Below are 12,293 nucleotides of genomic sequence, written 5' to 3' on the forward strand. Positions count from 1 at the left end.
GTCGCATGTTATGAAATAGGCTTATTTCAGAAGAGTTAAATTACGATTAGGTAGAGGCGCTGTGGACCCCGATCCGAGAGAGGACGAGTGCGGCGAGGGACGCGAGATCCCCCTGCAATCATCAAAGATCTCCACATGTGAAGGAGAGCTCTACCAAGGAACTCTCAAAATAGGTGCCACTCTCACAGCGTAGCATGAGTGGCAATACAAAACGAATGAGATACATCCTGATCTGGAGACACGGCTTGAAACCAAGATGTACCTAAAAATAACTCAGAGTCGCCATCCATGGATACGCCATGGAACCAAAATAAATGCTCTGTCTGCAACGGATAACCAGAGATACAAAAGGTCTGTGCCTGATTACGAATGGGGAAGGTCCGAAGAGCACCCCCAATTCGTCCGAGTGTAAGCACTTGGTCTCTTATGCCATTTATTATTAACCTCGAAGAGTTTTTGGTGAAAATCATGTGAAATGAGAACAAATATCCCTGAATTGACGTCTAACTAATCATGCATGACTCGGGGATGAACTAATAAGTATTCACAATATAAATAAAAGAAATGTGCCGACTAAACACAACTAAGTTATGAGTGACATGCCTAAATGATGTCTAAGTTCTGGTGTTCAAACGCATGCATGCTACAGCTAAAGGTATAAGGTATGCGCATGAAAATAAGATAACACAACAAAAATACACAACATGACAACACAACAAATCCTAGGACTCTAAACGATTGAGCCCGAGTCCTCGGATGGTCTGATGTTCATCCAAAGAAGCCTATGTATCCCCGCCTCCACGAGAATCAGAGCAACATAGTTCTTCGCGCCTATTCTAAACTATGATACCAAAGACATCTAGACCTCTATCCTAGACTCGATCTAAAAGACCGAACTAGTTATTAAAGCTTCTTATGCGATTATTTATATTCCAATAGATTGTGAATTTTAGGACACCCTATATGCCCTAACTAAATGCAGGTTAGCCCTAAGCTAATGCAGGTGGTTCCTACAACCTATGTTTAACTAGGCTGTGTTTCCTAAGGAAAACAAAGGGTTGACTAACGCATCCTATTCTAGTCATCAGTCGGCGATGTGAATCGCCCACTGACCGGACGAAGGCGCTCCTATAACTCTAGGACAAACCCCTAACTCTAAAACAATCACAAACAAGCACACAACAAATCAAAGGCTAAACCCTAACTCTAAAAAAATTTCTATCTAGGACAAAGTTCTAACTCTAGAGGAAGATCTTTTTGAAATCAAGGCTGTAAAGTTGTTTATTCAAAAAGGTTTAAAATGCTATTTACAAAAGTTTGGCTGGACTTGGGATACAGATCTCAAGCTGGACTATGTACCTCGTGGAAGAGGATCAAGCCAACGTAGTTCGAAACCAAACTTTGTAACTACGCTCCTAAAATTCAACACCTTAGATTTTTAAAGGTTTTTTTTTTGTTTTTTAAATTTTTTTAATGTTTTTCAAATGTTTTTGTTATTTTAAATTTCTAATGTTTTTGTGATTTTTAATGATTTCAATGTTCTTGTGACTTTAAGATTTCAAATGCTTTTACCCCTTTTGGTAAAAGGCCAAAGGGAACACACAATGCGACACCCTAGGGTAAAACCCATAGGGTAAAGGGGAAACCCCAAACCAACAAACTAGTATCTCTAGACAAGATGCAACAATCCACAAACAAGTAAATGAGTGTCCCAAGAACAAAGAAAACAATCCAAAAATCCCAAGCGAGCAAAGCTCTAATAAGACTGTGCTAGTCTCTAATGGAAAAACTCCTAGCTAAAAAAAAACTAGAGAGGGAGTACAAATGAGTCAGGGACTCTCTAATAACGCTACCAAAAATGAGGGCAAATAAGTCAAAAACTCGCTCCAGAAGAAAGGGCTACTCTAACATGAGGCTGGGTAAGCCTCCTAAAAGGAAAACTCTCTAAATGAGACAAGGCTTGTCTCCAAATATGGGCTCTATAAATGAGGCAAGATATACCTCCTATGCACAAAGGTGGGCCCTAAGTATCCCTATCATCGCCCTTGCAATGAATAAGAAGGGTACAGGTGACTAACAGACCAAGTCGGTTTTCAACTAATAGGGAGGACAAGTTGGGGTACAACTTATAAAAGGTCATATGCATGAGGCAAGTCATGCCTCCTCTCTCTAAGGTAACTAGGGTAAACTCGCTAAGAGATAGGTTCTGAACAATGAGGCTTGCCTCCAAAGGAGCATGGCCTAAATGAGACATAGCATGTCTCCTAGTGAGGGCTCTAGATAACTCTTTCATTGCCCTTGCAATGAAGAATGAATGGATATTTAAAAGGCATCTAAAAGACTAGTAAAGTCTACTATACAAAGGAGGGGAGCTCTACTTGGACTGAGCAAGTCCCCTAAGGATGGGCTTGGCCTACTAATGTCCAATGTCTAAACGCATTTAAAAGGCTGGGCTAGCCTACTAAATGAAAGAGGGGAAAGCTACTTGGACTGAGCGAGTCCCCTAAGGATGGGCTTGGGCTAACGCCTTCATCGCCCTCTTATGAGAATGGGCCATCTAAGATTTAAAGGTACCTGAAAGGAGAAGATGTCTCTGCCTAAAGAAAAAGGGAAGAAGAGAGAAAAGTTTAAAGGTAAGCCTTATCCCGGGATAGAAAATAATTAGTATACTATGAACACTCATGATCTAATAATATGCAAATGAAATCAAATAAGGCCTTCTACAAAACTATAGTCAAATTAACAAGAGATTACCCGAAATGGAATAGGTAAATGACATCTTATCTATCACCTTATTCGAATGAAATCACAATTAATGAGAGCTTTCTATCAACCGAGTTACACACCAACTGAACTAATACCATGACAACCCATTATGCTGGAGAAACAACACTCCTGCTATCATAATAGTTAAGGTTCATAATAATGAATAGCAGCTCATTTCTTGTAAGAATAAATCCCCTGTTATATCAAGCATGTACACAGGAATAACACCAAGCATAAAATGATAATCAGTCAAATTTGTCTAAAGCAAAATTCAAATGATTAAAACCTAGTAAAAACCCTTTCATCATTCAAGAATTTCCCACTACTCTCACAGTCTTCCATTGCAACAGAATAAATTACCATGACTGCAAAATTTAATATTTATATTTTATTTCTAAAATCCATCAACATATAACTCAAGTAATGATACAAGTGAGGTGCTAAAATCCACAGATTATACAAATATATCTTACAGGTTACCAAAGTATACGAATGCAAATTAAATGTCTTCTCTAAGCATCCAACCACGGAGTTCAGTAAAATTACATGGGTGACTCAAAGCTAATAATTTTTCATAAATGGTTTCAGCAACTAACAGAATGTGATAAAACAAGGTATGGATCGACTCTTATCTGAACATGACTAAACTGATACCATTTCCCACTAAATATTAGATAAGCTAGAGCTGAATAGGTGGCAAAACATGGTGATTGTGCTAAACTTTCTGTACTCTTTCCTAATTGCCTTGGCGGAAAATATCGCATGAATTATCTTGTTAAATTTAAAGGTGCATGCGCCCTGTTTGCAGCTCAAGACAGATACATACAATTACCACAACATGAATTCGTTAACCATCTATCATATCAAAATGATATCCATAAGAGATAAGCCCAATTCCAAAATACAAAATGACATCAGAGCAACTACTTTCACCATCCACATACTAATCATGAATTGAAAATAAGGAAAGCAATTAATTGAGAAATGAATGAGTTAGCCAGGAGATGAGAGCACTGAATCATGAAAAATGTAATCAACTTGAGCTCCAGTGAAGTCTAAAATGAAAACGGAATTCTTATTTGGCTTTGTTCTGAATTTTTATGTACAACTATTTCATCTTTCACTTTATTGGTGTATCAAAAGGCTACACTAACCACAAGGCCTATGGTGTCTGACAACTTTTCAGTTCAAGTACAAACTGTTGAAGGAAATGCAACCTGAATCAACCCAATGGACTCAGCCATCTGAACTTTTACATGAATTCACTTTGCTATTCAAGTGATAGTATTGGAACAAATCATAAAGCAAAGCAAGCAGTAGGAGAAATCATAAAATTATCTCAATAACAACCAGGTATCGCCTTTATTACCATTAAAGCAAGAGATTAAAAGATTAAGGCAATAAACAGAGCATAGAGGGTTACTTGAATCCTTCTCTGAAATAACTTTGGCTTCGGATCTCAAATTCCCTTACTGAGATTTCCAGACCAAAATTACATATATGATGAGCTGAAGCAGAGCAATAACCGTAATTGTCCTGCTCAGACTAAATCTTGTCTTATGCCCTTAATGCACTGCTCTTCTTCTTTCTTTTCACCTATGCAATTAGGGCTTCGAAATGGGTTTTGATGGTGGATGAATAAAGAAACAGAGATGGTAGGGTCTTGTTAAAAAAATGAAGTGGGTTTGAGATGGAGAATGTAGGTTTCATGAGACAATGAGAATGGGTTTTAGGTGAACGGAGCTTGCGGGAGGGATGCCAACAGAGGGGCCTGTAAGTGGAGGAGATGTTGTTCGGTGAAGGATAAAGAGGGTGTTGGTGCTGGTGTGATGGCAAGATAGAGGAGGTGGTGATGGCAGAGATGGAGATGGGTTAACGGTGGTTGGAGAATGAGGTTGATGTGGGTTTGTAGGGAAGAAAAATGAAATGGGTTTTGGGGATTTTGAGAAGTGAAAACGAGAAGTGGCTGAGAATGGTGGAGATAAAGGAGAGGGAAATGGCTGTGAAGAAATGGTGGTTAAGGAAGGTTGAAGATGGGGTTGGCTGAAAATGATGGATAGAGATGGGAGCTTGGTCGGATTTGGGGATTTAATGGGAGAAAAAGGTTAGGGATGGAAAAATGGAATGGGTTTAGGGAGGTGGAGATGATGGTGGCTAATGGTGGTGTTGGTGGCTGAGAATGAGGTATTGGAAGAATGAAACAGAAGTGGGTTTGAGCTTATGAAAGGGATGAAAATGGAGGTTGTGGATTGGCCGGATTCCGGCAATCCGGCCGGAGAAGATGGGATGGTGATGGTGGAGGAGTGGTGGTCGGATTTAGGTTAGAAATGGTGGGAATGGAGGGAGATGGGGTTTGTGGTGGTGGCCGGAGATGGTGGTGGATTTGGGTCCTGGGTTTTAGAAAAAAAGATAAATGAAATGAAAGAAAGAAGAAGAAGAAGATGGTTGTGGTGGTGGGATAGAGGTGGAGGTGGTGCGGCTGAGATGGAGCCGGAGGTGAGAAGATGGTGGGGCCGGAGGAGATGGCCGGAGTTAATGGCCGAATTTCTCTTCCTCTCTCTGGTTTTCTTCTCAACGAAAATGAGGTTCTCCCTCTTCCCAAATTCGATGGGTGCCTATATAGGACAGTGATAAAATCTACCCCTTTTCTCCCAGGACAGCCCACCCTCTATGCATTCATGACTACTCTTTTCTACACTATTAAGGGGGCTCGGGTAAGAGATGGACCCCTAAAAATAATGATATATGCCCACTCCCTTTTCTTACCTGGACAACCCTTTCTAGTGAATTTTTTTAAACTCACTTACGCTAGCGGGGGGAAAAAAATCTTTGCAAAAAAATATCTTCTCTCCATTTGATCTTAACCCTTCAAATCACCCTTTGATTCAAGGGTTAAGATCAAAGAGATCCTAACCATAAGCTTCCTAATATTCTCTCTCAACTAATCCTAGCCTTAAACATCATTAGCTCATGATTAGGCCTAATGGTGACTTGGAGGGGAGGAAAAGAATCTTCACTATTTACGAAATTGCCCTGGTTCAGGATAATACACCCCCTAATTTTGTTACACACTAATCCGCATACCCCTATATCTCCCTGGATAACCTATTATGGAAAATTTGAACTGGTTTTCTAGGCTCCTGCCCACCCATATTTTTGGCTAAATCGCCATCCATATTCCTACAGCACACTATACTACAAACTTCGCTCGTTTGCTAGGCAAACCGTGACGGATTCGGATGAAATTTTACGGGGACCTCAATGAGACCCTAACCTATTCTAGGAAAAATTTTGAGACATTAAAACACTAGTTTGATAGGGTTTCTATCCTAACTCTATTAGGGTTCAGTCAAAATGGGGTGTCTACAGATGCCCCTCTTTGGCAGAGCGTGTGCAACGTGCAAATGCCAAAGTTGAACATACAACACATTTTGGCTGACCCGAAATGTGGGTTCGGGTTCTAAAGATGGTATTCACAGGGGCACACAACAAAGTAACATTACGAGACTCATAGACTGCAAGCAAAGGGGAGATAACCTCTCACCGACCCGTAACTCGGCAATCACGACATCTCAATGAGATGGCTTCTCTCTAATACTCACGACTCAACTATCTAAACCAATACACAAGGACTATTAAAGTAAGCAAACACAAAACACAAACATATACTTTTATCTTTAAAACAAAGTTTTATGAAAATGAACACAATGGAATTACTTCAGAGAATGTAAACCATTATCAATGCAAATGTAAATCAATCACTCGAAGAATATCAAATCAATCACTCAAAGAGTCTGTAACACTCAGAGAGTCTCAAATCAAATACTCAAAGAGTCTGTAACACTCAAAGAGTCCAAAACACACACAGAAACCTTTATACTCAAAGAGCCTCAACCACCCGAAGAGTCTGTAACACTCAAAGGGTCTCAACTACTCAAACAGTCTCAAATCAACACAAAACATTTATACTCAAAGAGCATCAACTACCCGAAGAGCCTGTAACACTTAAAGGGTCTCAACTACTCAAAGAGTCTCAAATACATCAAAAAATCATTTATACTCAAAGAGCCTCAACTACCCGAAGAGTCTGTAATACTCGAAGGGTCTCAACTACTCAAAGAGTCTCAAATACATCAAAAAATCATTTATACTCAAAGAGCCTCAACTACCCGAAGAGTCTGTAACACTCGAAGGGTCTCAACTACTCAAAGAGTCTCAAATACATCAAAAAATCATTTATTCTCAAAAAGTCTCAACCACTCGAAGAGTCTGTAACACTCAAAGGGTCTCAACTACTCAAAGAGTCTCAAATACATCAAAAAACCATTTATACTCAAAAAGTCTCAACCACCCGAAGAGTCTGTAACACTCAAAGGGTCTCAATTACTCAAGGAGTCTCAAACGCACAAAAAATATGTATACTAAAAAAGCCTCAACCACCCGAAGAGTCTGTAACACTCAAAGGGTCTCAACTACTCAAAGAGTCTCAAACAAAAAAAAACATTTATACTCGAAGAGCCTCAACTATCCGAAGAGTCTGTAACACTCAAAGGGTCTCAACTACTCAAAGAGTCTCAAATACATCACAAAAACCTGCTAAATTGTCCCACACGAACCCACATTTATATGCCCGTGATGTAACATGGTTCCATATAAATCCAGATTTGTATGCCCGTCATGCAACACAGATCCATACAAACCTCCTCGCAGATATGCCTGACTCCTAACTTGTTAGGCAGGGACACTCGAAGAGTCTGTAACACTCGAAAGGTTTCAACTACTCAAAAAGTCTCAAATACATCAAAAAATTATTTATACTAAAAAAGTCTCAACCACCCGAAGAGTCTGTAACACTCAAAGGGTCTCAACTACTCAAAGAGTCTCAAATACATCAAAAAACCATTTATACTAAAAAAGTCTCAACCACCCGAAGAGTCTGTAACACTCAAAGGGTCTCAACTACTCAAGGAGTCTCAAACACACAAAAAATATTTATACTAAAAAAGCCTCAACCACCCGAAGAGTCTGAACACTCAAAGGGTCTCAACTACTCAAAGAGTCTCAAACAAAAAAAAAAACATTTATACTCGAAGAGCCTCAACTACCCGAAGAGTCTGTAACACTCAAAGGGTCTCAACTACTCAAAGAGTCTCAAATACATCACAAAAACCTGCTAAATTGTCCCACACGAACCCACATTTATATGCCCGTGATGTAACATGGTTCCATATAAATCCAGATTTGTATGCCCGTCATGCAACACAGATCCATACAAACCTCATCGCAGATATGCCTGACTCCTAACTTGTTAGGCAGGGACACTCGAAGAGTCTGTAACACTCGAAAGGTTTCAACTACTCAAAGAGTCTCAAATACATCAAAAAATTATTTATACTCAAAAAGTCTCAACCACCCGAAGAGTCTGTAACACTCAAAGGGTCTCAACTACTCAAAGAGTCTCAAATACATCAAAAAACCATTTATACTAAAAAAGTCTCAACCACCCGAAGAGTCTGTAACAGTCAAAGGGTCTCAACTACTAAGGAAGTCTCAAACACACAAAAAATATTTATACTCAAAAAGCCTCAACCACCCGAAGAGTCTGTAACACTCAGGGTCTCAACTACTCAAAGAGTCTCAAACCAAAAAAAAAACATTTATACTCGAAGAGCCTCAACTACCCGAAGAGTCTGTAACACTCAAAGGGTCTCAACTACTCAAAGAGTCTCAAATACATCACAAAAACCTGCTAAATTGTCCCACACGAACCCACATTTATATGCCCGTGATGTAACATGGTTCCATATAAATCCAGATTTGTATGCCCGTCATGCAACACAGATCCATACAAACCTCCTCGCAGATATGCCTGACTCCTAACTTGTTAGGCAGGGACACATTGCGGACACTTAAAGAGTCTGTAACACTCAGAGAGTCCTAAATTAAACACTCAAAGAGTCTGTAACACTCAATGAGTCCAACACTACATGAGTCTGCAACACTCAAAGAGTCTCCCCTTTTTTTTGAAATCGAAGCTTTACCAAAGCAGCACTAACCAAATACTCAAAAAGTAAGAATTAAACAGGCACATTAATCAATCAAAAGCTTCTTTTTTTTTGTTTACAAGGTAGAAGAAAGAGCTAGGCCACGAATTATGGAATCTGGCATCTTATTCCTTTAATAAAGACAACACAAAATGATTGACTCATATCAATTTCATCGATGGAAGAATCATTTCTCAAACAGGATAATGAGAATGCATGATCTTTACCAAAGACCGAACTCAAGTAATTTTAACAAAATTTTTCAGGTTGTAATCCTTTTTCAAAAAATGTAAATCATTCTACGGAATTTTGAAGATGGCAGAAATGAGTTTTAGATTCCGCCGGGGATAAGATTTTTGAAAACTTCAATCTAAAAGAAAACAACTCGACGGGAGAGCTTGAACCAAAAGAGTGTGTTGAAACTTCTCTAGTCTCTATTTGAGGAGAATGTCCCTTTCAAATGTCGTTGTATTTTTGACATCTTTTATGACGCAAGTCATAAAAGATGCCCCTAGTATGATTACTTCCATAACAAAATTCATTGGAGAGCAATACAAGAAAACAGGCCAAAGGCTTTCATTAATGCACACTTGGGGTTACAAAGCTTTTTGATGAACACTTGGGCTTATAAAGCTTTTCAAAATACAAGAACATGGTTCTGCTCAAAATCTTGCATCATCACTGCCATCTGCTAATGCTGGGACTGGGCTAAAAGCCTATCAACCTCTGAACTCTGCTATGCTTTGTACTTGTTCACAGAAGCCACAAATTCTCTGCTTCTCCGAGAGTTTTTTTTTATCGCCCCGGCTTTTAGAGGAATATTAATTAAACAAGACTCTGAAAACTGGCATTGACTCAACAAAGGTAAGACTTTGACAAACCACGAATGAGACAATGACTAACACATGACTCGAACACTAAGAGAGACTGAAATCTGCTTCTTAAACTGATAAATGTTTTTAAAATGGTAAAAGTCAACCACTCTTAGAGTCTTTTGAATACCGTGTTCAAAGGCATTTCATTCATCTTTTCAGGATTTCTGTCATGGTTATTATCCCTTTAGATTGTTTGGTTTCAGCCTCCCTTAACTCAAAGAGTATCAAAAGAAGTCTTGATGGCGTTTACTCAGACTTTGAGAAGGTGCCAAAGGAAACTGAAAGTTCAGCTGGCTCTTTAAAGCTCTGCCCTCTCTACATGAAGTCACTGCCATGACCGAATCGAATTTTCAGGTTTTCGATTCGGCGGACCGCGTGCCTTAATTTTTGCCTGGACAATCTGCCCGTGCAGATTTTCTATCCAGCAGGCTCAGCATCCTGGTTTTTGCCTAAGCCGTCCTTTCGGGTTTTCAGCTTAGCAGGTGAATGACCCTAACTTTTGCCTAAACCGCCCTTGCGGGTTTTCAGTCTAGCGGGTCTAAGACTCCCTCATTTTTCTTTCTTTTTGCTTCTCTACAAACCCGGGGCCAAAATACACCAGAAGGACTTTCAGGTAGGCTTAGGTTCAAACAGGTTAAACTTTGGTATGTTTGTATGTAATTGGACCGAATCTGGATCCTCCAGACTGCCTATGTATCCCCAAAGAAATTGAGAATCAGGTCACGCGTAGTTCGGGTTTAAAATCTTTTATGACGAAAGTCATAAAAGATGCCCCTGGTTTAAGTGTAACAAAGAAACTTTGATTTTGATTTTGGCTCAAAGGTGCTTTTAGCAGAAAGGGTTTTCATCATTCATTTTTTTTAGGCCCAAAGGGTTTGCAAATAGTTTAAAACATTTGGGATATTGGCTTGAAGCTCAAATCGTCCAAGGATGGCCTCCTGGTGTACTTAAGCATAATATTTCTTTAATTGATCAAGGTTTGTAGGTTCATTTAATTTTTCACCATTTTCATCGAGGAGTCTTACGGCTTTTCTAGGCAGGACTTCATCAACGATGTAAGGACCAGACCAATTTGGTCTGAACTTTCCTCTCGGGTCAAATACCGGTGCCCTGTAGGACTTCAATACAAGATCTCCAGGCTTCAGATCACGTACACGAACTTTCTTGTTGAAAGCTCTCTCGATCCGTCTTTGATATCCCTGGAAATGATACAAGGCTCTCAGCCTCTTCTCATCTATCATCTGCAGCTCCTCATGTCTGGCCTTCGCCCATTCTGACTCTAGCAGGTTGGCCTCCATCATCACTCTCAAAGAGTGAATTCTTAACTCAACAAGGAGAACATCTTCCATTCCGTACAACAGAGAATACAGAGTTACACCCGTTGAAGACCTGATCGATGTCCTATAAGCCCACAAAGCATAAGGGAGCTTGTTCAACCAGTCCTTATAAGTCTCAGTCATCTTACTGATAATGACTTTAATATTCTTATTCGCAGCCTCTACAGCCCCGTTTGTTTGAGGTATGTAAGGAGATTACTTGTGATGTCTTATCTTGAACTCTTCACACAGGTGTAACACCTCTTTCTTGAAATGCAACCCATTATCTGAAATTAGCTCGTGAGGTACTCCGCATCTGCAAATTATATTGGTACGGATGAACTTCGCAACTGTGTTCGAAGTTATGGAAGCATACGAAGCGGCTTCAATCCATTTAGTAAAATAGTCAATCGCAACCAGAATGTACTCATGCCCGCTTGAAGACCTCGGATAAACCTTCCCAATGATGTGGATTCCCCATACTGAAAACGGCCACGACGAAGTCAAAGAGTGCAACTCTAAAGGAGGAACATGAATGAGATTCGCATAAACTTGGCACTTATGGCATTTCTTCACAAATGCGAAGCAGTCTGCTTCCATTGTGGGCCAATAGAAGCCAAGTCTAAGAATCTTTCTTTACAACATTTTCCCGTTCATATGAGATCCACAAACTCCCTCATGGGTCAGTTCAATAAGTTCTGCAGCTTTATCTTCATCAACACAAAGGAGCTGTATGCCATCAAATGACCTTCTGTACAGCTCTTCACCGCAAATGATGAAATTAGCAGCTAACTTCTGAAGAGTTTTCCTTTCCTTGCTTGAAGTTTCTGGAGGATGGCCCTTGCCCGAAATGAGGTTTCTGATATCTGTGTACCAAGGTTTCCCATTTGGACATCTGGCTGAAATCTCTATAGCATTCACGTGCGCAGGAGCCCATTGAAGTCTGATGGCTAACGGTTGAACTTCCATTGTAGTAGAAATATCTAACATCGAGGCCAAAGTAGCCAAAGCATCAGCAAAATAATTTCTAGTCCTTGACAAGTGAGTAAATGTGACGCTCCTGAATTTCTGGACCAGAGATTCCAAATACATATTATAAGGGATCAATCTATCTTCTCGAGCTTTCCATTGTCCATTAATCTGGCAAATGATCAGGATGGAATCCCCAAACACATCAATGTCTTGAATCTGCAAAGCCAAGGCTGCTTCGAGTCCGGCAATACAAGCTTCATACTCTGCCATGTTGTTGGTGCACTCAAACTGCAACTTAATGGAGATAAGAATATATTCTT

General features: G+C 39.8%; 1 protein-coding gene across 1 annotated transcript; it reads right to left on the minus strand.

Moving 5' to 3' along the window:
• Positions 1-2,937: 2,937 nt before the first annotated feature.
• Positions 2,938-11,145, minus strand: LOC143883122 (uncharacterized). Its single transcript, XM_077386482.1, has 2 exons — positions 10,813-11,145; positions 2,938-2,961 (listed from the first exon to the last, which is right to left on the minus strand). The coding sequence occupies exons 1-2, from the start codon at positions 11,143-11,145 to the stop codon at positions 2,938-2,940; spliced, it is 357 nt and encodes a 118-aa protein (XP_077242597.1).
• Between the last annotated feature and the right edge of the window lie 1,148 nt (positions 11,146-12,293).

The sequence above is a fragment of the Tasmannia lanceolata genome, unplaced genomic scaffold (assembly GCF_043159265.1).
Source record: "Tasmannia lanceolata isolate RefF3 unplaced genomic scaffold, GAP_Taslan_0.1 ptg000008l, whole genome shotgun sequence".
NCBI classification, from domain to species: domain Eukaryota; kingdom Viridiplantae; phylum Streptophyta; class Magnoliopsida; order Canellales; family Winteraceae; genus Tasmannia; species Tasmannia lanceolata.